General features: G+C 52.4%; 13 protein-coding genes across 13 annotated transcripts; 4 read left to right on the top strand and 9 right to left on the bottom strand.

The window, feature by feature from the left end:
* Positions 1-792: 792 nt before the first annotated feature.
* On the bottom strand, positions 793-2,407 carry N7510_003423 (DNA-directed RNA polymerase I subunit RPA49; the record flags this gene model as incomplete). The annotated part of the gene is made up of 3 exons (XM_056975350.1): positions 793-1,818; positions 1,873-2,207; positions 2,260-2,407. 3 exons carry the CDS (start codon positions 2,405-2,407, stop codon positions 793-795), a joined length of 1,509 nt encoding a protein of 502 aa, XP_056835306.1.
* A 1,355-nt stretch (positions 2,408-3,762) lies between these two features.
* N7510_003424 (putative MFS transporter) lies at positions 3,763-5,632 on the bottom strand (the record flags this gene model as incomplete). Its single annotated transcript, XM_056975351.1, has 7 exons — positions 3,763-4,319; positions 4,378-4,479; positions 4,532-4,888; positions 4,942-5,064; positions 5,121-5,281; positions 5,348-5,504; positions 5,620-5,632. 7 exons carry the CDS (start codon positions 5,630-5,632, stop codon positions 3,763-3,765), a joined length of 1,470 nt encoding a protein of 489 aa, XP_056835307.1.
* An 865-nt stretch (positions 5,633-6,497) lies between these two features.
* Positions 6,498-6,737, bottom strand: N7510_003425 (uncharacterized protein; the record flags this gene model as incomplete). Its single annotated transcript, XM_056975352.1, has 1 exon — positions 6,498-6,737. One exon carries the CDS (start codon positions 6,735-6,737, stop codon positions 6,498-6,500), a length of 240 nt encoding a protein of 79 aa, XP_056835308.1.
* A 493-nt stretch (positions 6,738-7,230) lies between these two features.
* N7510_003426 (DEAD/DEAH box helicase) lies at positions 7,231-9,177 on the bottom strand (the record flags this gene model as incomplete). The annotated part of the gene is made up of 1 exon (XM_056975353.1): positions 7,231-9,177. The coding sequence occupies one exon, from the start codon at positions 9,175-9,177 to the stop codon at positions 7,231-7,233; it is 1,947 nt and encodes a 648-aa protein (XP_056835309.1).
* A 204-nt stretch (positions 9,178-9,381) lies between these two features.
* N7510_003427 (uncharacterized protein) lies at positions 9,382-11,214 on the top strand (the record flags this gene model as incomplete). The annotated part of the gene is made up of 1 exon (XM_056975354.1): positions 9,382-11,214. The coding sequence occupies one exon, from the start codon at positions 9,382-9,384 to the stop codon at positions 11,212-11,214; it is 1,833 nt and encodes a 610-aa protein (XP_056835310.1).
* Positions 11,215-11,885: 671 nt separating this feature from the next.
* On the bottom strand, positions 11,886-14,056 carry rscE (uncharacterized protein; the record flags this gene model as incomplete). The annotated part of the gene is made up of 3 exons (XM_056975355.1): positions 11,886-13,289; positions 13,344-13,897; positions 13,951-14,056. The coding sequence occupies 3 exons, from the start codon at positions 14,054-14,056 to the stop codon at positions 11,886-11,888; spliced, it is 2,064 nt and encodes a 687-aa protein (XP_056835311.1).
* Positions 14,057-14,131: 75 nt separating this feature from the next.
* Positions 14,132-14,347, top strand: N7510_003429 (uncharacterized protein; the record flags this gene model as incomplete). Its single annotated transcript, XM_056975356.1, has 1 exon — positions 14,132-14,347. One exon carries the CDS (start codon positions 14,132-14,134, stop codon positions 14,345-14,347), a length of 216 nt encoding a protein of 71 aa, XP_056835312.1.
* Positions 14,348-15,001: 654 nt separating this feature from the next.
* On the bottom strand, positions 15,002-16,343 carry N7510_003430 (uncharacterized protein; the record flags this gene model as incomplete). Its single annotated transcript, XM_056975357.1, has 2 exons — positions 15,002-16,150; positions 16,209-16,343. 2 exons carry the CDS (start codon positions 16,341-16,343, stop codon positions 15,002-15,004), a joined length of 1,284 nt encoding a protein of 427 aa, XP_056835313.1.
* A 555-nt stretch (positions 16,344-16,898) lies between these two features.
* Positions 16,899-17,762, bottom strand: N7510_003431 (uncharacterized protein; the record flags this gene model as incomplete). Its single annotated transcript, XM_056975358.1, has 1 exon — positions 16,899-17,762. The coding sequence occupies one exon, from the start codon at positions 17,760-17,762 to the stop codon at positions 16,899-16,901; it is 864 nt and encodes a 287-aa protein (XP_056835314.1).
* Positions 17,763-18,800: 1,038 nt separating this feature from the next.
* N7510_003432 (fungal specific transcription factor domain-containing protein) lies at positions 18,801-21,215 on the top strand (the record flags this gene model as incomplete). The annotated part of the gene is made up of 1 exon (XM_056975359.1): positions 18,801-21,215. The coding sequence occupies one exon, from the start codon at positions 18,801-18,803 to the stop codon at positions 21,213-21,215; it is 2,415 nt and encodes an 804-aa protein (XP_056835315.1).
* A 939-nt stretch (positions 21,216-22,154) lies between these two features.
* Positions 22,155-23,879, bottom strand: N7510_003433 (uncharacterized protein; the record flags this gene model as incomplete). Its single annotated transcript, XM_056975360.1, has 4 exons — positions 22,155-22,423; positions 22,518-23,158; positions 23,232-23,308; positions 23,382-23,879. The coding sequence occupies 4 exons, from the start codon at positions 23,877-23,879 to the stop codon at positions 22,155-22,157; spliced, it is 1,485 nt and encodes a 494-aa protein (XP_056835316.1).
* Positions 23,880-24,749: 870 nt separating this feature from the next.
* Positions 24,750-25,805, top strand: N7510_003434 (zinc-dependent alcohol dehydrogenase; the record flags this gene model as incomplete). The annotated part of the gene is made up of 1 exon (XM_056975361.1): positions 24,750-25,805. The coding sequence occupies one exon, from the start codon at positions 24,750-24,752 to the stop codon at positions 25,803-25,805; it is 1,056 nt and encodes a 351-aa protein (XP_056835317.1).
* A 787-nt stretch (positions 25,806-26,592) lies between these two features.
* N7510_003435 (aromatic alcohol reductase) lies at positions 26,593-27,629 on the bottom strand (the record flags this gene model as incomplete). The annotated part of the gene is made up of 3 exons (XM_056975362.1): positions 26,593-27,205; positions 27,295-27,545; positions 27,594-27,629. 3 exons carry the CDS (start codon positions 27,627-27,629, stop codon positions 26,593-26,595), a joined length of 900 nt encoding a protein of 299 aa, XP_056835318.1.
* Between the last annotated feature and the right edge of the window lie 209 nt (positions 27,630-27,838).

The raw sequence follows: 27,838 nt of genomic DNA on the forward strand, positions 1-27,838 counted from the left end.
CGGCGCGGCCTTAAACCCGTACCGCCCCTTCATATCCTGCAACGAAACCGGCACACAGAGCTCATAAACACTAACGATCTTATAAGCGAAATCGTATCCATCCCATTCCGGGTCTCGATTATTAAACTCGACATTTCCCAGCCCGTCCTCTGGCAGTAGTGCGTCTCCAGGGTTCCGTGTTGCGGCTGGGAGGATCTCGCAGATGTGCGTGATGCTAGAGTGTGGAGCGGTCCGATAGAACCAGATTCTTTGCACGGAGGCGCTGATACGATATTTTCTGAATCCGTAGTTTTTGACTCCATCGATTATCTGTGTCATGTATGGGTCTTGCATGGCGAGAATGACATCGGTGGGAGCGTGGCCTCGGCCTCCTGCTGCCTTCGTGGGAGGGGGGTTCGTTGCTCTGCATTTGTTGGAATACGTGAAAATGAACTTTGAGATTTGCTAGAAATGTAGATAGTCTAAGTGTAGTCGAGTAGGCCAAAAGAATGAGTGTGCGTAACACCCTCAGGGAGGTTGCTGCAAAGTTGCGGTGCGGCTGATATAATTAGTGCATATTCAACGCCACCAATCAAACGAGACCAATAATCAAGGGTATAATAAGGTCACTGGGTCCGAGCAGGGAAGGAAAGATGAATAGTAAGTTCTTTTAGATATTTGGCAGTATCAGAGACAATAGAAGAAGGGATAAGACCAACAACGCCAGATGAAAGACACAAAAGAGAACGTAGATTCGCCCCACAGAATCTCAAACAATTTGTGTCATCTTATGCCCAGAAAAAGAAAGTGCAACTACTTCCGCCCGCCACGGCTAACTTTGGGAAACTCCACAGGCACACGCAGACGAGCCACACGACGCGCATGAGCCTCGGCCTTACCACCCTTGATATTCCACTTGCTGAACTCCGACTCGCGTGGCCGGTCAATGCGGCAGCCTAGCTCGCGGAAATACTGGTAGACAGTGTTCGAGTCGAGGCGCAGGTCATCCCGCAGATCAGCGGGATCGGTAGCAAGCTCATTGGGAGAATTCCCACCGAGGGAGCTGGAGCCACCATCCTTGGCAGGCTGTGGAGGGATATGCAGTGAGAGAGCACAAATAGTAGTGTGCAGCAGAGTAAGGTCGTGCTTGGAGACCACGCCACCGGTAGGCGCAAAACGGCGGCGAACGGCGTCGATTACTGAGTCTGGGAGCAGGTCATGTGGAGCAGTGTCTGTAGACTGCTTGCCACCCTTGGCTGCGCCGGTAGTGCTCGAGAGAATCCGGCGGAGGTCCTCGCGAGGTGGCAGCCGCTTACTGCCTGGGGCAGCGGAGCCCTTGGAATCACGGCCTCCGCTCTTCAGGCACCGACCGAATTCAACCAGGAGCTGGATGAGGCGCAGGACTTGCAGTTGGGTGATATTACCGGACTGGATAACTGGACCGATACGGTTGGAGACAAATCGTGAGACTGTGCTGATAGCGCGACCCTGCTCAGCCTGCTCCTGCCATTCTTCCACCTGGGTAAGCTGGCGCAGCGTAGAGTGGCCATTTGGAACAAGTGTCTCAAGTGGATAGACATCAGACGGGTGAGCAGCAGAGAGATCTGGTGTGGGCAGAGGCTTGGCAGCTTGCACCTCAGCCTGCAGGTTATGGGCTTTCACCGCACCAGTGGTCGCATCAGCTGGCAGCGAGGAGAGAAGTGCCGCGCCGGCTTGCGAGACGACACCATCTGGTGCGTTCGACAGCTGAGCATTCTCTGCAAACGACTGGGCGGATTTCTTTGCCTGCTTTGTGCCGAAGGTGTTGGTCAACGCGGTGCGCTGCGCGCGCATCGAGAACTGTATATAAATGTTAGCACAAACTTTTCCTAGCAGAACCAAAGAAAACCGTACCATTGCTTCGTCCTCTGACTCTGCCTCCTCTTGGCTCGCCTTCTTGCTCCGAACTGCGCCTCGCACTTTCATCCTCCGCGCCTCCACGACTTGCCATGTCTTGCGCTCTGGATCCACGACGGCGATGTAGTGTTTTATCTGCGAGTCCGCAGCGTCCTCGTTGCCCTCACGACCGACAAAGTCCATTTTTGCATGATCGGACGATTGCAAAAGCAATTCAGAGGACACGATGCCTGGGTTTCGGCCGGGTGTTGCCGATTTCGAGACATGGTCACGAGTTTTGCTGTACGGGGTGTAACGGAGCGTCTCTGAGGTTTGAAGGCCGGGAGTGGATGCTAATATGGAGTGTTAACAAAACAAGTTCTTGAAGGAAAGCGCTGAACTCACTGATTACTGGCGCCAATTCGCTGCTGTCGTCCACGACGCTGGCTGCCAGCGGAGGAAGAGCTTGTAGATCCCGAGCGGGCTTTTTGCTCGGGCGCTCATGGCGATCGGAGTCGCGCTTTCGTTTCTTCTCTGTCTTATTGGACGGCATGATGGCGAGAAACCACGACCGTTAAGTTAGAGAGACTACTTGGATCACCCGTTGGAGAAATTTGAGCGTCGGCAGAAAAAAATACCGGTTACCAATCCAGAAGGCGGTAAATTCCCAGCGCACAACCAGGGCTACAAATGCACTACGTAATTAACAGGGAGTGCTCTATAGGTAGGAGACAGGTCAAAAAACACTCTTGAAGTCATCGATTCACCGACAAGCATAGCTATCTGAAACCTAAGACCGCCGAGCTTTCCAGTAATTTTTTTCATAAACCCTCAAAAACCTCCCCATGGCTCTACCGGCCCTCAGAAAGGACCAAGCATGCGAGCATAAGATTGACCAGCATCCTCACTGCCGTGCTCATAAAGGCCATAAACAGACCCTTCCAACCCTTCACTAAACACAGGATCCCCTCCGAGTAAACAATGTGCATAAACACCATGCCCAGCAATCAGACGACCGACGTTGAATGAATCCACGAGAGTTGGGAAGATAGGGAGAAACGTTTGAACGGTCGGATCCCATCGGACGAGCTGCAGCTTCTTTGGACGAACAGAAACACCATCTGGGCAGGCTACTCAAGAAAAGAGAGACGTGACACGAAGAACGAACGGTCGTAACATCGGAACATCAATTGTCGTGTTCAGCATTCAAACATGAGCCTCGATAGGAGGAGCTGAGATGGAGGGGGCGAGTAGTTTATTTGCTAGAGAGAGCTATTAGCACAAGTGCTTCTTTGTTTAGTGACATAAAACAAGAGACTTACGATCTGGCGCGCATCTTTCTGCGCTTGCGCTTGAGACGACGAACGCGCTTCTTTCTCCACTTGGCTCTCATCTTCGTAGATGGTTCTAGATAGATGCAAGTTAGTGGATTGTTATAAGAATGACCGGGGGGGGGAAAGGGGGTTGCACACACTTCTGCGAGGATGAGGAGGATGGTTGAAGGAAAGATGAAGAGAAGCGGCAAATGGCGCCGCTTTGTGCGTCAGGGAGCTTACTCAGCCGAGGGCTCGCTTGGTTGACGCTAGTCCATATGAGGAAATGAATCACGTGAATTTAGTATCACGTGGTTCAACAAACCCCCATCACTACGAGACACTGGATGTTCATTATTGGGAGGGAGCCATAGCAAATAAAATGCATTTGTACTTGTCCAACAATTCACAACATCACAATGCCTATCACATATCACTAGATAGTGAAAAAAAGCATTATTCGCGCTTTGCCATCTCGGGGATAAGGCCCGCACCCCCCCCATATCGCAAGGTCCATAAATCATTACTTGAACTTCAAGTACTCCAGGGAAAATGGGAAGTAAGCCAAGTTCTTGACAAGGCATCTACAGTCCAATTAGTACTGGTACCGGTAAGTGGGCGCCATGTCGCCCAAAAACTCCTCCTCCTCCTCATCCACAGTCGCCGGATCAACTGCCGCCCTGTCCCTCTTTCGGTTCTCAAAACGCAGAGCCGCAAAGTAGACAACGCACGATGCAGCAGAAAGACAGATGAAGGAGATGCAGATAATAAAGCCTGGGCGGTATTGTGGAGCATCCTGGGTCTGAAAGGAGTAGGCAGCAATGATACCCCCGATGTTGCCAAATCCAATCTGCCAAGCCGTTCCGACGCTGCGCCGGTGGTGGCCACCCAGATTCATGGCGAACCAGCACACAATGACGGGCATTGCGCTGTAGCAGCCGCTCGTCACCAAGAAAAGGGCGGCGTACTCAGCGTGTGTATTACTAACCCCATGGATGTTCAGCAACATTGCAAACCCGACGATTGCGACTGCAATTGGGAATAGGGTGAATGCAAAGCGGTGTTTCAGCCGGTCAGAGGAAAACGCGATCATCAGCGAAAAGCCGAATGCCACCGCCCAGGGTGGAATGGAGTAAAGCTGGGTCTTGACGGCTAGAGAGGGGAGGGAGGTTAGCTCAGCTGATCATGTTGAAGAGCAATCTATACATACCACTGTATCCATAGCCCTCGATAATTTGAGGCGCAAAATACGCATATCCATAGGCCGGGACAATGAGGCCGAAGTACATGAATCCTCCAACGAAGATCTTGTCTATAAGGGCAATTAGTATGACGCGACGAGTATACCGTAGTGGTCCACTCACAGTCCTTAAAGACAGCCAATGCTTCACGCCAGCCTATTGGGATATGATGTGCAGATTTGCCCACATCCTTGGCCAGTTTCGCGCGAATGAATTCCCGCTCTTCTTCGTTCATCCATTTGACATCCTCGGGGAAATCAGGGAGGAGGAAGAACCAGGCGAAGGAAACAACGCAAGTGATCACACCCTCTATGATGAACACCCATCTCCAACCGCTATATCCTCGATCTCCGCCCATCTGGCCAAAGCCGTAAGCCAAGAGTCCACCAAAGGCACCGGCCAGGGTGGTAGAGCTGAAAAAGAAACTGAAGCGCTTCTGGGCCTCGGATCGCTTATACCACATTCCCATCAAATAGAAACCTGTCATGAATGAGTCTTCGGGCTATTGAGAGACGGTCCAAAACAATACTCACATCCAGGGAACATGCCCGTCTCGAACACACCCAGAAAAAACCGCGCCGCCATCAGGCCTCCCCAGCTTGAGACGAGTCCTTGGCAGATCATTACCAGGCCAAACATGAACATGCAAAACGACACTGTAGAGAGATGGTCAGTGAGATGTCCCCCAAATCTGAGGCAATGCTAAACATACACCACACATGAGGCTTCAGCTTCTTGAGCAGAACATTGGAAGGCACCTCAAAAAGAACATATGGCACAAAAAATATAGTGAGGGCCGTGTTGTACTTCGTTCCTGTCTCGATATGCAGGTCGGTTTTGAGGTTGAAAAGCGCCGCATTACTGATATTCACCCTGTGCGACAACACCAAGTTAGAGCCTGAAGGGCACAAAATATAAGGAATTGATTCGCGCTCTCACCGGTCCAAAAAGGCAAGTAGATAGAGAACACACAGGCAAGGCAAGATGTGCCAGTCAATCTTGGCCATCAACTTGCGCTCGGTGGTGGTAGTGAGCTGTGGAAGCTCCGGGTCCTGCTGGAAGACCTGGCTCTCTCCATTGTCGCCCGCTTTGGCTTCTGTGGGGAGACATTTAGTCAATCGCAGATCCAGAGAGATTGCTGATAGCACAGAGATGACCGGGTGCAGTGATGTAGAAGTAACGGGAACGTGGAAGGTCAGATAGAAACGCACCAGAAACCCCCATGGTTAGCGACTTCACCTGCCTACAGAATGCGCTCTGAGAGGTGGGACAGAGTTGCCAAGAGGAAAATACGAGAATCGGCTCCTAGCTCTTTTAAGGGCGCCGATCTGTGAGGAATGTAAACGATCCGCTCGTAGCCTATGCACACGCCTGCACAGAGAAGTGAAGAGAAGAAACAAAGAGAAAGCCAAGAAAAAGCGCGCAGGTCGGACTTTCGGGTCAGCTGAACTCGAGAACTCATTAGTTGCAAACTACTGCAGTGCTTTCTGTCGATCTACGCCGATCCCGGCCTCTGGCCGTTTACATTCCAACAATGCCACCGCCTCTTCTCAGCTGCTAACGCGCTGTATGTTCGCTGGATGGTGTGATTATCAAGCTATCCGGCCTGCCGTGCCAAAAAGTTTGAGCATGTATAATAATTCTCCCTGTGAACAAGGGTTCTTTTGTTCCCTCGGCTCCCCGCAGCCTTCCCCGATCAAAAGGGGGTCTCCGAAAATGACTAATGTTGGCCAAAAACTCTAACTAGTTGGGGAAGGATCGCTAATAATGACTTGCTGGCTCTGCACAACTTCGGTTTTTTATCCTTCGACGTGCATGTGTAATTAGGCGTCCTGTCCTCTACACTGGAAATACAAGGCAAACTCAATGTTGACGAACTACTACCCTAAATCGACCATTTTCCCGAAAAGGTCCACCAGATCTGACCAAAACAGCAACCGATGCGATGAGCTTTATCTTCGACTTATGCCGAAGTGTCAAGAAAATTGAAACTACAGCCTTGAGATCGGCATCTGGTCATATCTCATTGCACGGACGGGGGCTCACTACACAACAGTTGTAGAAAATACAACTAAGACCCAGACCCGCATTACTCAATGGCAATAACCTCAACTTGGAAGGCCGCGTAAGCTGAATGCCTGGCCTTGATGCTGATCCCACCATTCTGTCGTAAGCAGGCGGTGCGGTTGGCCTTGGATTCACAATAAGAAAGTCTCACGGATGTGGTGACAGCTGCAGTGCTTTCCTGACTGCAATATGTAATATATAAGGGGCACAGAATCTGCTTCTCCAAGAAAACTGACTGCTCATACGAACAGTTGATAAGCATAGCAAAAATATAGTTTAGCCTTATTAACAGCTACCATAAATTGGCTCTGTTTGAATAGCCTAGCGCGCTACTTAGTAGTTGCACCTGTAACTCGTGGGATTGTCGTATCTCTGTACGCTCTCTTAAGGAGCCCTTCGTACGGCGGTTCACGGAGCCTTTATCACTTCAATGCTACTTCCTCCTCTAAGTCTATTTCTAGCAACCTTCTTTAGCTTTTAAGGATATGAAGCACAAATGCCGTAGATCCTGTGACCGGCAGCCAGATCAGAAGAGAAAATGATGAAGAAGTCAAATTGATGCGCTATGGTCGACGGGAGTCTCTTGATCAGACTATGCATGGGACAGTCAGTTCTCTATATATATTTATATTTCCCCAGAGAAGTGAAAATCTTTTGATTAGATCCCTGGTTTCACAAAGATCCAGATCCATATGGGAACCCGCTTGGTTGCCGAAGACAGCTGAAGATAACTGCTTATCCCCCATTTACCCAACTCATCGGTCCAACGGCCCAACCCTAACCTCTTCCCTTTCCTGCAGCTTGCGCGCATCATCAATCTTCTTCTCGTTGGCTCTACCCTGGACCTCCAACTTATCAAATCGCTTTTTCCCACCGAAAAGCGACTTCGTGATAATATCCGCCGCTTGACCACGAGTGAGTTCCCGAGAGCGTATTCGTTTGTTGTGAGCTTCGAGCCTTTTCAGGAATTTGCGCTGCCCAGTGGTCACTGAGGCATGCCTCCAGGATTCTCGCAACGAAATATAGCGTTCCTGGAACTTGCTTTTTGCAAAACTGTCTGCTGCTCGCACAGCGGTTTCCAGGTCCGGGCCGGATGCAATCTCTCGTGGCCGGGTGAAGACTTGGACATCTGCCTCATTTTTGAATTTCATGACATGGTGCACAACCCAGAGCTCGTCTTGTTTCTCTATGGTTAGCCATCCGGCTGAATCGGTCAACACGTATTTCCGGTCGCCGACTTGGACCCAGGAGTACGGGCTGAGCATCCGGATGTATCTTTCGGTGCGGATGTCATTCAGAAGGTCGAAGACGCTGTCATATCTGGTCATGTGCACGACCTTGGTATCGTCTTCTTCTGAGAGTGCTGTGGCCGCTGGTTCAGCAGTATCGTTTGATTCAGCATCCGGCTTCTCTTGGAGCTCGGCGGCGGTCTTCCGTAGTTCTTCTGTGCTAGACTCTTTCAGCACTTCGTCGGGATGCAATCCAAACAGGGTAGGGGCTGTCAGAATTCCAGCTTCCAACGATGCAACCATGTCAATAATGTGGCAATTCTTCTTGCCAGGAAACAATCTCAGGCCTCGCCCGATCATCTGGATCAGCAGGTTTCTAGACCGCGTGGGTCGCGCCAGGAGGACACAGTCGATATTGGGAATATCCGTGCCCTCGGTGAAAAGGGCACAATTTAACAAGACAGGGAATTCCTGCGCTTTGAAAGCCCGCAGCTGCTCTGCGCGGGCATCTTTGTGTGTGGTGCCAGTGAGATAGCGAGCGTCAACGCCATGTTCCCGAAAAGTTTCCGTAAGCCTCTGCGCATGCGTCACATCAACACAAAAGACCAGGGTCGATTTTCGGTCTTCGGCATTGGCAAGCCAAGCCCGGACCGTGATGTTGTTGATCGTGGGAGTGTTTACCGCGTTGGAAAGGCTGCCGACGGCAAAGTCACCAAAGTGATCTTTCTTGACATGTTTCAGGTCTGCCCCGGACTTGACTGTTGTGAATATCGCGTCTGACAGCCACTTGTCTTCAATCATGTCCACATAGTCCTTGTGGTAGACGATATGATCAATAGCAGCACCCAATTTAAGCCCATCGAACCGCGAAAAGGTCGCCGAAACCCCAACCAGCACGGGCGAGTCGGCAGCGGGCTCGTTCAGCCCAAAATAGTCCAATATCTTGCGGTAAGAAGGCGCGACGATATGATGCGCCTCGTCGACAAGGACCAGCTTGAACGCGCTGGGGTCAAATTTGTCGATCCGCCGCGTAAGGGTCTGGATGGACGAAATAATAATATCACCTCCTCCCGTGGCAACATTATTGCCCATTTCGATTTCCACGACGCGGTCAGGGTATGCGAGGCGGCAGTGGCGCGCGGCCTGTTCGACGAGCTCCCGTCGGTGGACGATGATCATCGTCTTTGTCGCTTTCGCATCGCGTAGAGGGATTCGGCCGATGAGCTGTGTGAAAATAACAGTCTTCCCTGCTCCTGTTGCTAGTGAAATCCCCAGGCGTCGATGGCCTTCGCCCAAGTATTTCAGCACCGACTGAATGGACTCCTCTTGGTAATCGCGTAGGACGATGCCTGGTGGGCCGGAGAGCGCAGTTGAGTTGAGGCGCAGATGGCGATATTGCCAGCGACACCGCGGCAGTGGCCTCTTTAAGGGCCGCGCGAAGAAAAAGGGCCCAGTCCTGCGAACAAACTCCATGCGAATGCCATTGAGGAAGATCAAAGGCTCGAAGAGCTCCAGGGCAGAACAAACAGAGCAAACACTTTCTTATCGATAACAACATCGTTCCTCCTCGTTGAGACTTTTTTCTTGAACTCAACATCATTATTATTCTCAAGCAGTGATGTGTCGCTTCTCCGGTACATTGCCCATGTGCCGCGAGCCACTGCAATCCTCGCGACCATGAGCAGCACCAGTGAATACGAGCCGGACCACGACGACGGCGATCCCGATTCCGACTTCTACGAGCCATCCGAAGCGCCCTCTTCGCCCGCGCTCGATGCGCTGACGATATCCTCCTCCCCCGACGATCCAGAGTCAGACATCACACACCCACGGCTTGCATGGCTATGGTCGAAGCTTCAACAGCTTCCCCCTGTCGCCCTCGAAGAGTATAAGGCGCTCCTCATCGAAACTGAAAACGGCACTCAATATGTAGACAACGAGGAGCCGCACCTCGTGACGCAGAACGGGGCTGTGCTGTGGACACCTTCGGAGAAAGAAGCACTGTTCAATGTCCTCGACCGACAGGGCAAGAATGGAATCCCGGAGATTGCGGCGGCGATCGGCACCAAGTCCGAACTCGAGGTTATGGATCATCTACGACTTTTGCACCGCAGTTTAGAGGTCGAGCACCTGTTCAAGAATCATATCCGACCGGTGGTCTTGGCGGATATCCCCGCCGCTGAGGAAGTCAGCGAGGAATGCGGTGCTGTACTGGATCAGTATGCGGAGGTCCTTGTCGCCGATGAGGAGCACAAGGCGGCGATCGAGCGCAAGCGAGAACACGGCCTGAACTGGGTCATAACAGAGACACGCGCACAGAAGATTAAGGATGGGGAGAACGCCGATACGGTGCGTGAGGGTGTCTCTCTTGCATCAGGTCTGCTCAACGTCCCCATCATGATCCAACTGTCGCGCCGTGTTTTTATGAATCCTGGTGGATCAAGATCAGAAGACAACTGGACGAATATTGCAATGTCGGAAGACGAGGAGCCATCTATGACCGCGGATGCACTCCAAAACTTCTATGCTTTGGTGATCAGCATCACACGTCGCCTGATCCAATCCTCGATTTTTTTCGCCATGTCCCGCCTGCGCACTGTACAGCGGCGCGGGAAAGAGAGAACGAGCGCCGTGCGCAAACGGGATGTGCATACTGCACTAGATGTATTGAACATGAAGCGCGATAGATCCGATTTCTGGATCAAGCTTGCACGCCGGAATCATCTCGAGGTGGCCGACATAAAAAACCAAAAGGGCTGGGTTCCCCGGGTGTTCAGCTACGACGAGATCGAAAAAATCCTCTCTGGCAATGACGATTACTTCAAACTTGTTTCTGAAACAGGGGTTTTACCAGACGATCAGCCGGAGGAGCCAGCAGAGGAAGAAGAAGACATCGAGAGACTACCATCTCGAGCCTCTTCTGAACTCTCCTCCCCATTATCTGAATCAGAATTGTCTTTCCTGGACCCTGAAGACGAACACGCAGACACGCTAGACAGAGAACGGAGTCGTCGCGGGGAATTAAGGCTCTGGAGCAAGCTCGAGCAGCCGGCACCATCTTTCCTCGACGAGCCAATCAAAGAAGAAGACGACGAGAACGACCTAGAAAAGAATAAAGAAGTCGTTCGCAAACCACACGGAGAACGCAAGACGAAACAAGACCTGGTCGACTGGCGCGACCACACCCTTTACCGCAGCGAGTGGGAGGATTACGGCTACGGCATGGAAGATCTAGAGGAAGAACTGGCCGAGAATCGGCGCAAGAGGCGCCGTCTTGGTGATTCTCCCGCAGACTCTCCCCGTGAGCATTTGCGACATATACCTCCTCGGAGTGTTGATACCGAGAGATATGAAGATGTCGAAGATCATGAAGTCCAGGATTATGAACTGCGAGATCATTACTTCCAGGATCAAGATCACACTTTCAGCAAGGAGGATCAAATTCAGGAGATGCAGGAGATGCAAACCAGTGAAGTCGATCACTACCCCGAACTCCCATCAGAGCCTTGACAGTCGTTCTCGCCAATGGACAGGCATACTGCCTACAACGACAGAAAAACGATGAACGAGCCCTTGCAGGCGATGCAAGCCTGCCACTCCAGGCATGATTACACACAACGCCCACCATTTGAGACTCAGCCAGAGCTTCTACAAATGGAAACGTGGAACTGACCCAGCAAGAGACCATAGACGAACGAGCAACGGTCCGAGACTAGTCCGACTACAGGGCGGTCATCGCTGGAACATGCCATGGCTGTGGAAATACGAAATACCCCTAGCTCAGAGATTTGAGCAACAGATAGAGAGAATTCCCATCAGAAGACATAATAGTATTAATGAGAAATAAACACATTCAAGAAAGACCTCGACCAGCCAACATCCTCCTCTTATTTCATATCATATCCATCGCCCCCTTAAGAACAGTCAATTCCCCAGTGGAAACAAGGGGAGTCGGAATTCACTCAAACTCCAACAGATAGTAAGTAGAAGCGCCTTTTCCAAGCCAAAAGCAGATAAAAGGAGAATATTCATAACACGGCAAGAAGCAGACCGTCGGTAAAAAGAAAAAAATTGCACATTCCATGAGTATGACCCCCCTCCCATTTTCTCCCTGACTTGAAAAGGAACCCAGGGGATATCGTACATAGGTGGATGGAGGAGAGGAAGAAGAAAACAAGACACTACAGATCCAGCGTCTTGAAGTCGCCTCCCTCAACACTCAGGGGCTCAGTGCCAGTGCGGGGGTCGCTACCGACAGGCTGGAAGCTGTAGTGGTTGCCAATGCCTGCGGTGGCGGCGTTTGCAAGCAGCGCATTGGTGTTCTCATTGGGACCCTGCAAGCTAACGGCTTGCAGAGCATCCTGGGCCTCCTTGACGCGCTTCTTGAAGGTCATCCGGTCCAAGAAGAGCTGCTGGCGTGCCTGCTCGAGTTCCCGGCGCTCAGCCTCGATAATCTCCTCCATCTCGTTAAACTGTTGAAGCTTGATCTCGAACTTCTGCAGGGTGACATTGACCGCGGCGGAAACCAGCCGGGTCATCTCTCGCTCCTCGTGTGAGGCGAGCGCGCCAGCACGCGCGGCAGAAGCGGCAAGTGCGACGGTGCTGAGCGACTGTTTCGACTTGTCGGCAGTTTCGGCCTCGCGCACAACGTCCACATCCATGGAGTCCTCGGCCTTGACCGTCTCGCCTTCCCTTTCCTTGCCCTTGTCCTGGCCCTTCTCAAGTTGCTTCCGCAACTCTTTGCGGATCTCCTCTACAGATCGTCCGGCAGCGGCAGCGGCCACGGTGGGCTCAGCCATCTGGGCTAGGAAAGCCACCACAGACAAGACCGGGTTCTCGGCCTGGCTGATGGGATCGCGTCCACTCGTGGCACGCATGTCAGGAAGGTCTTCGAGGTATTTGTCCTCAATCTCCAACTGCAAAAACTTCATCACGCATTCTTCTCTGGTGCGAGTGCCGACATGGCTAGCGATCTGCTCCCAGTTGTCATCAAAGTTCTCCAGACCCTCCAGCAATAAGACAAGCTCTGAATCCGACCACGGAGTGTCCTTATCAGGCACATGGGTGTGGGATTTGTCCTCAAGCTTGACAAAGTCCGAGGCATTGTGGCTGGAAGGCATTCTGCCTTGAAGGAAACAGTTAGGGCACAAATCGTATTTTGTGTCGGGCAGGTTGGCATTGCCTGATGCCGGGGCCGACTTGGCATAATGGAACCGGAGACGGGTGCAATCGATACCGCAAGAGAAGCAGTGAGACTTCTTTTTGGGCTCCTGGGCAGCGTTCTCAAGGTCCTGGGCAGAAGCTCCGTTCACTTCACCGTTAGTCTGTTTCTCCTTGTCGTCGCCAGGAGTGATCGCCTGTCCTTTATCGTCATAGACATTACGGCGGACTTCGAGGTTGAGCTCGGACTTCGTGGCAGGGGTAGCTGACGCCGCTCGATCGGTGGCAGGAAGAGACTTGCCAGCAGTGACGGTGTGGTTCGGTCCGGGCTGGAACGGCTGTAGACCCCGTGGGGTGTCGGCGATGACTCGGAAGTGACCAGTGAATGGCGGGCCGATGTTGGAGGGCCGCGTCTGCGGGTCGACCTAGATTGGTGTTAAAAAAAAGTCTAAGGCAAATACCAAGACTTGGATACTTACCTGGTAGTTGATTAGACCCCACTGTTCAAGGAACGAGTGAACGCGCATGATTGCGCACACATCTCCAGCAAGGTTACGACGACACGCGGTCACAGTCAGATACTCGATGGGGTTTAGGCGATAAGTGTTGATCATGAAATCACGGTAGTCTTTGTAGATGGCAGGGGTCTTGCTGCGGTTGCGACCATTGAAAAACTCAGCGAGGGCCTTCTTCTCAATCGCGTGCACAGTGTGCATATCGAACCATGTCGAGTAGCTAGGTAGGATGATGGCGTGTGTTTGCGCGACTAGCTGAGACCGGGCGGAGGCTTCCAGCGCGGATTTGGACTGCACCGGCTGTTCCTCGCCCACTGCATCCGCGTCTGCATCGGCAGGTGGCTGCGATTCTCCTGCCGCATCTTCCAGGCCTTCGGTATCGCGCTTGGCATCCGTCTCCGTGCCGCCCATCTCCTCGTCTTCAGCATCGCCATTCTGGGGCTTGGGGGATGCCGGGGCGTCGAGAGGATTGTCCGGTTCAGTCGAGGGCTCGATCTTCTTCTCTGGAGATTGCGCTTCTAGGTCGCGAGTTAGTATTACGGCCCTGGTCTCTCCCCGGGGAGGCGATTACCTGAGGCGTGGCTGGAGGCGCGCGTAAGGTCAGCGACCCCCTCGGCACCAGTCAGGGGCTGAGCATTGTCGGAAGCCCCAAGCGGGTTGACAGGAGTGTCATCCATGATGAATCACGAGTCGAAGCCTGCTGTCGCGAACGACAGAAGATGACCTCCTTGCCGGTCTTTTCCTGGGGTGCAATGCACGGGCAGATCACCAGTGAAGCTGGCAGTACGGGCAGAGATAATCAGGAGGGACCAATTCGAGCAATGGGAATGCTCGATATGAAAGACGGGGGCGAATGGGATGATGGAGGCTCGGGGGCTCGATGGTTGGATGGTCAGTCGCGACACGCAAAACTCGCGGCCGCTGAGGTTGAGCCGCTAACCGTATTGGGACTGGCGTGGATTAGGTAATCGTATTGTATATGCGCAACCGGGGAACAATATGCGAATATCTCATTTGCAGCCCTTTTAATTTCAGATGCGGTTTTTGCGCTGCCGCAGTCACCATGTAGGCTAACCCAGCTTTTCAATACATGCTACTAGGCCTCGTTTGGTTCTTTGTTAGGGGTAGGGCGCTCCGAACAAGATTAGACGCCAAACAAACGCGTCTGGAGATGTTGATATGGAACCTCGACCTCCTGCACCAGGGGGACAATTTTCGGGATTCTCGTGATTACATTACGCATGTAAGGCATTGTATGTTTGACGAGTGAAGTCAGATTCTGGGGGTGAATAATTTTTACTGTTGAGCTAAATCAATAGTTGAGATGAAAAAAAAAGGATGCGAACATAATAGAGCTATGTGTGTTTAACTGTGGGAGTGAGAGTTAACATTCAATCCTTCAGAACGAGTCATTCGCTTTTCCACCACTTCTTCCGTCAAAATTTCAGAGCATTTCGAGAAGAGACAACCAAGACCGGACCAGGAGCGGAGGGACGGTGCGAGAGCCAAGCGTACAGGACATTTGGGTGAAGAAAATACGGGCTCCAGAGCATTCAGCTGACGTCGGCTCCATCAGCTCTTAGGAATAACCATATGAATCCGAGTTAATGCCATGTCTGTGACTAAGTCTGAATACCATTCAACACGGACCCATCCCTCCAGTTCGCTCCTTCTGTCCTAATCACCTCTGCATCGTGGCTAAAGAGCCATTTCCTCCGGTCTCCAAAGCCCCAGAAGACTGGGTTCTCCTCCGTATCGAGAGCCAGCTTCTTGTCACGCATCTGCTGTTCCTGCCCGTCATCAATATGCAAGATGTACTGGTGCTCACGCGTCTTGGCCTGCACGAGGCCCGCTCGCGGCATGCGGATCTTTTCGTACTGCTGCAGCGCCGTGGCCATGTCCACATCCTGCGCGAGGACCTGGCGCAAAACGGCCGCGTCCTCAAAGGACTGGGCGGCACCTTGAGCCAGGTAAGGGAGCATGGGGTGACAGCTGTCACCCAGCAACACGGCTTTGCCCGAGGGGTGTGTCCAGCGGGTTAGATTGGGCAGGTCACACAGTCGCCATTTCATGAAGTCACCCGTCAGGGCACAGAGCTTCCGCACCTTCGGCTCCCAGCTCGCAAATCGGTTGCACAGATCGCTGTTGTCGCCTTTGACGACCCAGACCTCGTCCGTGGTTTCGTTGTAGGAAGTGGCACACACGACGATGTTGTACATCTCCCCGTTGCGGATGGGGTAACCAACCAGGTGTGCGTCCGGCCCGCACCAGGAAGTTGTGCAAGGGTCGAGGATAAGATGGGCCAGTTCCGGGTCGGCCAGCAACTTTTCGCTGGGAATGAGGATTCGGTAGGCTATGTCTCCAGTATCTCGCGGGATGTCGGGCTGGCCGGTAAGTAGGGGCCGGCAGACAGACTTGATACCGTCCGCACCCACGATCAGATCGGCTGTGAAGACTTCCCCATCCTGCGTAGTCGCAGTCGGAACATCGAAGTCGTACGAGACCACACGCTTCTTTGTCAAAACTTTGACGCCGGCTTTCTGGGTGGCATCGAGCAGCGCCGTGTGTAGGTCTGCCCGATGAACAAGCCAGTAAGGCGCCCCGTGTGTCTCGACAATGTTGCGGAAAGGCAGATCGAAGATTGTACTGCCATCCTTCCATCGGATGAAGTGATATTTCTGCGAAGTCGACTTCTTCATTCTCTCTAGGTCAACTCCCCATCGCATGAGCAGGCGGCTCGAGTTAGGTGGGATCCTGATACCCGCTCCAGCCTATGGAGTCGCCAATGTGAGCCAAAATCGTGGAACGGGGTTGGTATTGAGCCCTTACTTCGGCGAACTCGGGAGCTGCATCAAGTATTGTGACCTTGTGGCCGTCGGTCTGCAGGGCCAGTCCCGTCGCTAGGCCGCCCAGGCCAGCGCCGACGACAAGCACGTTCAACGATCGGGAAATGTTAGGCATCATGCTGTGCAGCCAGAATAACTCGGTGAAGTTCACAGATCGTCCGAATAAAAGGGGTACCCAAATTCGTTTTCTCTCAAGATGATGGTTTTATAAATGAATGGTGGCAAGGTTCACTGATGGAAAACCCCATCTCTTCTTCTTCCCTGCGAAGATACTGATGGTGTCTCTGAATACAGTCTGCCGCACGGCCGGATCTACTGTTCGAGAGCTGAGATTAATGATCGGAACAATGCACCCGACGGAGAGTTGTGCCGCCGGACCCGTTACCCTTCGTCGGTTTATCCTTCGGCTGCTGTCTATTCAGATGTGCTCTAAGTCAGTTTCCAACAAGTAGGGGAGCCACGACTCGATTATTTCCGGTTTGCAGTTCGTCTGATAGAGTGTTGCTAGGACTTGATACGGAACAAACTACTTGGACAAACGCAAGTGGTAGGGAATCAGAATGCCATAAAGTCTAGAAATGCCAATAGTGATTTGCTTATGGTGGGGATGTCCTGCAGCTTTTGATGCAAAGAAACTACGAATCCATTTCGCCAGAGCCATCGCTGACCTCATCTAAGAAAGGAACTTGGTGATAATCACACAGAAGTCCTCAAAACCGTCAATGTAGGGTACATGCCCGGCAGACTTTACAATCTCCATCCTCACGGATGCCTTCTTCCCACAGCTCCATAAGCTCTCTTCCATGGCCTTCCGCATCTCCTGCATCTTGGACGGCAGGTCCGCATCCTTCTCCCCGGCAATAACGAGAGCCTCGTCACAGCCATGTCCCACCTTGTGATACAGCGGCCGGAGATCGAAGGACGGGCTTCTAAGAGCGGCGCAGCAGGCCTCGAGCCCCTGAATTGTAGTCGTCGCCATAGACTTTTCCATTCTCGCCGTCTCTTCGGGATGCTCCGCCATCCACTCTTCGCCGAACCACCGCTTCCTCGTATTGAAAAGGTCCTCTGAGATTGATCCCCCTTCCTTGACGGCGCTTATCCTCGCGGCGAAGTTATCCGGGATGCTGGCCACGGTTGGTGAAGCGGCGATGGCGTCGGCTACAATGATCTTGTTCACCATGCCCGGATGACGCGCAACGAAGTACACGGCTTTGATCCCTCCCATCGATACCCCTATCCAAGCATGCAGTCTGCTGATTCCCAAGTGTTTCAAAAGGTAATATACATCGTCTGCCAGGACCTCGAAAGACATAAAGGACAGCTCAGATTCAGATGGTGCGCTGGAGCGGCCATGGCCCGGTTGGTCGTAGCGAAGGACCCTGAAGCCTTGGTCTTCCAGTACAGGCACGACGCGATCCCAGGAAGTCAAGTCCTCCGCTAGAGAATTAGAAAGGAGGAGGATGCGATCTGAGGAGGCCCTAGGTGACAAGGTATAGGCCATCTCTCGCCCGCTGGGAAGGGTGAACGACTCGATCATCTTGCCGGTAGACCGTAAATGCGCGTGCTCAGTCCAGGTGAGAAGCCGAGGTGTGAAGATGAAGTAGAACAAACTCGTAAAGACTCCATGGTCTCTGGGCTGCTGTGTTGGACATCTCTCAACTGCAAGTCACGACACAATGTGCTGCCATAGTGTCGAAAGTTTGGTCGCGGGGACCATACTCCCCTAGCGCCGTGCCGGAAGTCCGGGGAGAAAACTAGCCCTGTGGGGCATTCCGGAAGCATGCACCCGTCCCATTTCCCTACAGTATTTCTTTGCGCTCACGGTCCGCAGCTCCGACGCATCTTTGACTCCGCATGGACGCACAGGCTGCATGCACAAATCCTGCTGAAAAGCGCAAAAAGGAGTCGGAGTAGATACGACTACTGTGACTGGACGCATGTCCGAAACGACGGAAGACTTCTATCCATTTTCCCGGTTAAGTACTCGATGGCGGAAGCAGCGACAAGACCGCCGAAAGGCCGGCCCAGAAGGATACCAGACGCATCCAGGAAGCGATCCGCATATAGCTGTAAGTCCAATTTACGCATGTCCGCAGTAAGCGTTGCTTTAAGACGGCGATCAGTGACCTGGGTCTAAGGTATACACTAGGCGACTTCTGTCGAAAGGTTAGCTTGCTCATGCTGTCTTATACTTGTGATACAGACGGCTCGGCCCCTGTAGTTGCCTTACTTTATTCAAAGATGTAGGCTGACAACAAGCATCTACTACGATGGCACCAATAGCGGCGTTGCAAATGTGTTCCACTTCCATCAGGACACAGCTGTGTCATGTGCCAGAACCATAACCTCGAATGCTCCTACACGCTTCCACGGAAGACCCGATTCTACGGTAGCGTGGATGATTTGAGTGACCGGTAAGCTACCTCGCATCTACCCTGCCTATTGCCTCGATGGCCTGCGTTGACAAGCTGCACGCCCTTGCTTTAGATACAAATGCTTAGAGGCCATTGTGCGTGGTACATTTCCCAATGACGCCATTTCCACTGTCCCGGATCTAGTCCGGCTGGGAGAACGCATGGGGTATGCCATGCCGGTCTTGTCTCGTGATGAAACACCAAGGGTGGAGGAGTTGTTGAAGGATCTCTCTACTACAGCCGATGATCAAGGTAATATTGGGTCAGTGGACTGTGCGGCTTCATCGTCACCGAGAGCAGGTGCCACAAATATCCAGGGTGATAGTGAGAGAAGAACATCTTCCGACCAAGGCTCTGAAATCAGTCCTCGTGTAGACGAACCTGTGGGCCTCATCAGAGACACAGCTGGGCGTGAGCATTTCATCGGCCCATCTGGAAGCCTGCAATTTCTAGGCCAGCTCCGGAGGTTGATTCTTATCTCTCGCAGCGAGCATTTTATTGCGTCCCCAGCGTCTACTCGGCTTACGGCCACGTTCATCGAGGAAGACGCAGCCCAGGCTCTTGAGGCAGACGGAAACCAAAATGAGCTCCCGGAACCGTGTACCAACGAAGACCAGCAGCTCGACGAGCGCTCCCCTGCCTCACTGGGGTCTGCGCTGATCCGTGATTTTGCCAGCATCCCCGCTGATGACATCGAGGAGATCAGAAGACAGCTTCCGCCTCGAGATATTGTCGACCCGCTGGTACGGCTGTATTTCAAAGACGTACATCCAGACTTTCCATTATTCCACCGCGGGACTTTCGCAGAAGAATACGAGACATATATGTCTACAGGGCTGTATTCTCAGCAGCAGACAAGAGCGGGTATGCATCCGCCGTCGTCTACCGTACCTGAGCCAGGCTGGCTAGGCTGTTTGCACATGATGATTGCCTTTGGTTCTTTGTCCAGCCCGTTGGACATCCCTAATTTCGACCTCACTTCACTTTCTCAACATTGTGTCCGCCTAACCCGACAGCTGCTGCCACATTTAATCTCCAGATGCACTCTTTCCAACATCCGAGCCCTTCTTCTTCTCTCCCTTTTCCTCCACAACTACAACGAACGCAATGCGGCCTGGAACCTGGTCGGAACCGCCATGCGTTTGTCCTTCGCTGTCGGCTTGCATCGGGCTAGCGACAACGGGTTGCATTTTCGGCCCATGGAGAGGGAGGTGCGCAAGCGTGTTTTTTGCACACTCTACAGTTTCGAGCAGTTCCTTGCGTCCAGCCTGGGAAGGCCGAGTGGGTTCTACGACTTCGAGGATGTTGAGATAGTCCCTCCCTGCGAAGGAGTGTTGGACGGCGGTTACGATGAGGATGACGAGACTATGAAGCTTTCCCTGGAGCTGCAAATTATTCTTGCTAAGGCGAGGGTATCATTTGCGGTCAAGACACTTCCTGTGGCTAACGACCAAAGAAGTATGGAGGTCTTGGCTCGGCAAGAGCAGTCTTCGAGGGAGACCCTTGAGGCTTTGAATCAGTGGAGGAACGTCTTGGCTTCACGCCACGCGTTGAACATTCCCTTGATTGGCGAGGCCGAAGATATTCTTTGCCAAGGAGTCCAGGAGGCGCCACGGATGTCATTACAAGAGCTCAAAGCAATGATGGGCTGGCAGAGTCGACATCGGCTTAGAACCGCTCTGGTGCTGCACCTCCAGTATAGATACATTGCCGTTCTAGTCACACGATCTGCTTTGCTGCTATCCGTTGCATCCGCGCAGTGGAGTAAGGAAGACGTCGCTCTTAGCCAGAGCAAGGACGCCACTGATCAGAACTCCGGCCCTGTAGGGGAGCGCCTATCGGACATCTGCGTCACGCACGCCGTGCAGCTCTGCCGCCTCATCTTGCTTGCCAACTCCTTCGACCTAGTGAATGGTATCTCGGCCATGGACGTCTTCTACGCTTACTGTGGCGTCATGGTACTTATCCTGCGATCGCTGCGGATTTCAATCTCTGCGAGCCACTGCCACGACCAGCACGAGGCGCATCTGCAGACGGAGCTGCGCCAACTGATCGCTCAGACGAGAGAGGTGCTCATGCGCGTAAACAAGTGCAGCACGATGAAGAGGTTCGCACGCGTCGTGGCAACGTTTGAGGATGGATCGAGACAGGATAACACCAAACCTGCTGTTTCTGTCTCCAACCATTCGGCGAACGGACGTCTGGCTAAAGCAGGAAGGAATGCCCAGGTAGCACCTGGGTTTCGGAGGACTCGTTTAAGTGACCCCATTCATTCTGCCATGGACGGCCGGCAAGCCAGCAGCCTGGCAGCAGCTCCTGGAGCAGGAGCATCGCTTGATACTTTCTCACTGTCTGCCTCGCAGCAGGACCCCATCAGCGTCCAGCATGGGCAAAGTACCGGGGTTGCGTCAAGGCTCGGCATCCCAGATGCCTCCTGGCAGCCAAATTTTCTGACGTCTTTTGATGGAGAACCGGATACTAGCCGTTGGATGGACTCATTGCTCGCCCTGGATGGGGCTGGCATGGTGGACTGGGGCGATATCGAATTCCTCTTGGCACGACATTCGGGGCAATGATGGCTCTGCAAGAATGTCTGGTTGAGCATAGTACTTACTCGGTAGGGACGTGCTCGAACTACTTTCCGCCGAGGTTTGGGCTACGGAGGGATGGGTCAAGGTCAACATCCTCTCCATTGTCGGAGCATTTCGCGAGAACGCAGCTCTGGGGGCACACACCAAAGGCGAAATCGTCCCCGCCAGTGCTAAGCTTCTGATCAGAGATTTGGCTCTACACAAACCATGCCTGGTGACCCTATCTCCCACGTTCTCTAAAGCGTTCCACTCGATATGGTGGTCTTTTACAGGGAGTCATTTGGCCCCGTTGTTGTTCGTACCCGTGTTCGACAAACAAGAAGAGGCCGCTTCACAGCCCACCGATTCCGGTTCTCTCTAGATGCCAGTGCCTTCTGCCGTGATGTCTGGCGTAAAATGGACTTGTCCAGGAGGATCCGGATGCGCAGTTGTTGTATTAATGGACCGACTATGGACATAGAGGCGCCGCTGCCGAACGGTGGCGTTGGCGGCGCGAGCGTTTACGGTCGATTCGAGTCAGACAGTTACCTTAGCCAAGCCGGGGGTGAAATATACCTTCTATTATTTGCTTTGCCCTTGTGCGAGGGTCGATTTTCGAAACGCACGAGTATTCTGGCCTAAACCTACCAATAAAGGACCTTCGTCGTATGACTCCAAATTTCGGTACAAGAGAAGAATTGATATCCGTCCAAACTATACACCAGGTCATATCATACAAAGCATCCTGAGCAGTCACATCTTGTTGCAAAATTTCTCGAGAAAATGAGCAGCTGATATGCCGCTTCAGTTAAATACACAATCGGACAGGAGGCAATACATCGCCCCTGGAGCAGCCTCTCGGTGCGTTTATTACTGAACTATTTTAACACGGAGACGCTTAGAAGACACGGGCTTCCTGTACGATGTTCTTCTATAGGTTCGCCTTCAATCTCTACTCCATCCGGGGTCACCGCCCTTATCCCGGATCTGTTTGCCTCGCCACATGAGAACGCCCACAGTAAATGGGAAGAAGAAGATGGTCAAAGCAGCGAACAGAGCAAAAGGAGAGGTAATTCCGAGCCGGGCGGTCATCGGCTGCACAAAAAACGGAGCCGTGTAGGAGAAGATGTTGCGAATCAGATTGAATACCAAGTTCGCCTCTGCTCCCTGGCGAGGGTAGCATTCCAGGATATACGTTTGACTAGGGGTTTCCTCTTGTCAGCTGGATTTGTGCCATGACTAATTCGTCAATAGGGCTATATTCATACATCACCGTTGTGCCAATTTCTATGCCGAATATATATATACCTTGGCCGACCAGAGGCGTGATCCAAGCATGTCCGAATTGGATCGATGTTCCAAACATGATTAGACCAGCTGGTACCGCGACTAGTGCTGGCCAGACGGCTTGGAGGCGGTACTCGGGTCGCCATTCCTGACCATGCTTCATCGTACGCTTCGCAATGACATCAAGTGAGGGACCAGCATACGCCTCACCGATTAGCGCACCAATTAAGCCAGAGAATCCAGTAAGACCGACGTCGAGCACAGCGAAGTTATACTGCTCCTCAAATACGAGTGGGATCTCGGCAGTGATACCCACGTGCATCATGTAGGTAACACCGAACCAGAACGCCGATAGTAATACCGCTGGGAACTTGAAGAGCACAAAGGGACGCGTGGCAATGAAAAGGAAGCTATGCTGCTTCTCCCGGCGCCTGGGGATATGGATGCCGTAGCGGGCCCAGAGTGTTGATTCGCCAGGTTTGGGCACAAATGGTGGGTCCCGAGCAGTTATAGAAGCGGAATTAGGATGTGCCTCACGAATATAGATGGTCTCCGGGAGAAAGAATATCTGCATTATGAGGCCTGCTCCCATAAAGATCAGGGGTATCCATTGTGACGCCGGCCAGCCTAGCTTGTTGTTCTCTATGATGGGTCCGCCAATACTGTCAGGGTACTCAAGTCAGCTATTGCTTTCCCTGCTGCATAGAAGCATAAATTGCGCCGAGCGACACTTACATTGTCCCAAGGAACGGGGAGACTACAATAGCCAATGTGGATATGCCTATATTCTTCCCTTTCTCATGGCGGAAGAACTGAGAAATTTGGCCGTCAGCTCTTCAAGGGCTCTCTAAGGTACAGAAAACTCTGTGATCGAGAGGAACTTACCATATCCCCGATACTCGCAGGCCCCAGTGTCCAGAACGCTGAACCACCAGCGCCGAGAATGACCCGGCCGACAATACAAGCCGAGTACGTTTTGGACGTCGCAACGACAGCAGCCCCAACCATGGCGATAATATTGCACATGAGCAGCACAGATCGACGCCCTACAAAATGACTGAGCGGACTCCAGAGCCACGGAGCCACGCCATACAGGGCAACGGGCGTGTTGCCCAGGTAAACAGCTGTTGACTTGGATACGTGTAGTGACTTGGCCAGGGGCACAGTCCCTGTAACTAAGGTGGTAACGGCGACGTAGCAAACGAGGGCCAGGTACGAGATGGTGAACATGGCGGCACGCTTGCGGAACAAGGACCAGTTTAGTGGGTCATTAGGGTCATCGGACGGCTGCGGCATCAGGATGATGCCGTCGCGCATCTTGAGATTCGGCACCGCGGAGACATCTTCCGCATGCTCCGAGTTCTTCTCTTTGTCTTCAATCATGTTGATATCTGAATAGGAGGAGATCAGTACGCTGCAGTCCGCATCTCACAGGGCAGATTGAACAGGAACTTGGGAGGTCTACCGTTTAGAAATGACAGGTCGACTCATGCGGTATGACTTCTTCTTTCTTGCCCATGTCTGTATTGTCGATTTGTCGGACAAGAACCCGCTGGTGTCAAGGATCAGCTTCAAAGTCCCTCGGGTGTCAAGAAACCAGACCAGTTATAGGAAAAAGGCCATTGCAGCCCTCGGTCGGTGCCTTCCTGATGGGGGAGTTTAATACACGAATAGACCTCTCCCCAATGATCGTCCAACGCGCGTGGCAGACGACCAAATCCACCCTATCATCTCGCCCCGGCCCCAGTCGGATGTCTGCTCCCAGAAACGGCCAATTCTCAATGTCGGATAGTCCTCCGATGCCAACACCAGACCCCAGATTGCTTGCGGGGAAGAGGGTCCCAAGGGCCAGACCCTCGGGGGCAGACGGGAAAACCCCGTCAGCCTGCCAGAGTGATTACTACGAGATACGATAAACTAAATACTTTCTCCATTAAAAGGCGCAGGCAGTTTCGAGGGCGGTAAATCCCTAATCGGCTACCGTAGTACCCCGGCATGACGGATCGGTGCCTCCGACCAAAAAAAAAATCCCTAAGCAATGAGGGCGCGTATGCGGAGATCGGTGTACGCGCCGCTTTTATCGTTTCCTTCACCGACCTTGGCCAGAGATCAAGATAAAGAAGCGAGAGCTAGGAAGGCATTGTTCATAGGACAATATCATTATTCCATTTGACGAAGGAAATTCTGCCAATCGGTGTTTCTCTCCTGCAACTTGTTACCGTATTTGTTGATCTGTCTCTTGCCAATACTACAATGGGCTCTCTCTCGGTGCCAGAGGCGTCCCTCGCGGCGATCCAAGACCAGAACACAAAGACCATCTCTGTGGGCCAACGTCCAACTCCAATCCCTCTCGGCACCCAAGTGCTCGTCAAACTACACTACTCAGGGGTCTGCGCAACAGACCTCCACCTGGCTCGCGGTACCATACCATACCTACAGCCCAAGGTCTCAGTAGGGGGTCATGAGGGCACAGGGGTAATTGCCAGCCTCGGTCCCGAGGTAGACACCGCGGAATGGAGCATTGGCGACCCGGTGGCAGTTCGATGGGTGCATATTGTCTGCGGCAAGTGCGAAGTCTGCACGACTGGCTATGAGAACCTGTGTGCAAGTCGCAAACTAGCGGGCAAGGATATTGAGGGCTCCTTTGCCGAGTACGCTATTGCAGACAGCTCATATATGGTCCGCCTCCCGGCTGGGGTGAGCGACGCTGATGCCGCACCGATCCTATGCGCCGGTGTCACAGTCTACAAAGCACTGAAGATTGCCAACCTCCGCAAGGGCTCGTGGGTTGCTGTTTCGGGCGCTGGAGGCGGCTTGGGTCATCTGGCTATCCAATACGCACGCGCCAAAGGGCTCAAGGTCGTGGCCCTGGACGCTAGGAAAAGAGATCTCTGCCTGAGCCTGGGTGCGGAGGTTTATATTGACGTATTAGAGACAAAGGATTGCGTATCCAATGTCATTGAAGCCACGGGCGGCGGCACTCACGGCGCACTCATCTGCGCCTCGTCGGCCCAGGCTTATGCCGATGCCATCAAATTTCTGAGGCGGGCTGGTACCCTCGTTTGTATCGGCTTGCCCCCAAAGTCTACGCCGCTCCCCTTGGGGCCCGAGGACTTCGTCGGTAGAGGCATCAAGGTTATGGGTACATCTACTGGAGATCGGCAGGACACACTCGAGGCCCTTGCTTTTGTAGCCAAGGGCCAAGTGAAGCCGCAGCTAATTGAAAAGAGACTGGCAGATATTGAGGACATCCTGAAGGAGATCGAGGATGGGACTGCGCTGGGCAAAACTGTCATCAAGATAGTCTAAGTTTCCTGCTTGTACTATATTTCAAATTTGCTATCAGGCCACAGGGCTCCCATAGCTTTAATAACAATCACTTGCTCTTCTACCTATGCCTGGAGCAAATCTAACACTATCTCTCAAGGCCCAAGGTAGGGACACGACGTAAACTGAGATCCGTTTAGAGGATCAAGATATAGCGTCGAATAGTTAAGTCGGGATTTGTCATCCAGAGTGGTCTGAAGTGGTCAAAATCAGAGTCTTCTACAGGGAACCTTCAGACCCACCTTTGGACGAACCGCCGCGGCTCACTTTGACCATGTTGACAGGTAAAAATGTTGATAGGATTTTGCCATCCGGGCGAATTTCAAGCCACTCAAGCCAAAAGATCTTAATCGTAAAGCCACAGCCAGCATCCTTGTCGTCGTCATTTGTGCTTTGGACCGAAAGAACGTTTTGGTAATGCAGAGAATAGCGCCTTCTCTCCCATCGTTGCTAATTCCGGTAATGCGTAAATGTAGAGGGCGCTAAAACGAATAAGTCTTTCTTTTAAGCAAAGAATTGGGCAGGCAGACAAATTGCAAAGAATATGGAGATTGCGATTAAAGATCGGGTGTAGGCTAGGCGACTGTCTTGTTTGAAAAGGAAGGGTTACACTGGTGTATAATGCTCGATTTAAACATCTCTTTCAAGCCAAAAGTCTCCTTGCCATCTGTTTGAGATTATATCGTTGCGTGTTTCCCCTCATCTGTGTACAAAAGTTCACCCCGTCCAGTTTTGAATTGGAATGATATCCAGATGATCTATCTCCATCTCACACAGTAGCAAGCCGACGGAACAAGGCCTGTAGTTCTTCAGCCGTTTTCTCTTCAACCCCAACCAGCTCATTATCGTCCCGTTCCCAAGGGTGTGCAAGTGATTTATTGGCCATACAATATTGAATTTGCACGCCAAAAGTCATCGGGGTGGTATTCCCCGCACGCAGGTCTGCCATCGATTGGTCCAACAGAGGTTTCATCTCCTGGGATGTTATGTTCCAACCCTCTTTGCCTAAAGCATCTCTCGCGATTTGCAAAAGCTGGGCCTGAGACAAGAACGCACTGTGAATGTACACCGGCCTGTTGAGAGTTTCTTCGGGTCGGAGAAGAGCACCAGCAGTCGCCTTTCCGGCATCTTCGAGGGTAGTCCACGGAACCACATTCTCCCCGCTATCAAACATAGTGGCCGACTTTGTTTTCAGTTGAATACCTGCAAATCCAGTTGAAAGACACCAGTCGAGAAAAGCCCCACAGGCAATCAGGGTGAAGGTCAAGCCCGATCTCTCCGCTTTCTCCTTTACAGCACGGTAAGACTCACGTTTGCGTGCGAACACTGGCATTTCATGAACCCCCGGGAGATCTGGGTCGAGGCCGTAATCACTTGTAATACTAAGAACATTTAGAATAGTCCATCAGCAGGCTTTATAGGGCCTTTATAGGAATCAGGTTGGGAATCCGGGGTAAACAGAGAAACCCACAAGCGATAGACGCCACTGGCAACTGCAGCATCTATTAGACGCAGCGGTGTGTCAACATCATTTGTGAAAGTGTTGTCAATAACCGCGTCTTGGCCTTCGATGGCTGCCGATAACGATTCAGTTGAGTTAAAATCGACGACTCTAACCGTAACACCAGCCGGGAATTCTCTAGGTGTACGACTCAACACAGTAACCTTGAATCTTTGGTTGAGAAGCGCCGCAAGTGTGTGAGAACCTAGATTTCCAGATGCCTAGTAAACGATCAGCCTAAGCACAACGATAACTTCGGACGTCATTACCCCTGCGAGCGCTACATTGGTGATATTATTCGTCATTTTTCTTTAGAATCTCAGCTGCTTTTTGCCGATTATGGTCAGGGGCAGATTTATATTTCTGCCAGTCAATGAGGGTGCTATTCCGGACTGTTTCGGCATAAGTGATAAAGCCGGCCAGGCATGGCGCAAATCCGTTTATACTGCCGGTCAATGGGGTGCTATTCCAGACTGTTTCGGCATAAGTGATAAAGCCGGCCAAGCATTTTGCA

Source organism: Penicillium lagena (assembly GCF_028827675.1).
Source record: "Penicillium lagena strain IBT 129212 chromosome Unknown utg000002l_segment0_segment0, whole genome shotgun sequence".
NCBI classification, from domain to species: Eukaryota; Fungi; Ascomycota; class Eurotiomycetes; order Eurotiales; family Aspergillaceae; genus Penicillium; species Penicillium lagena.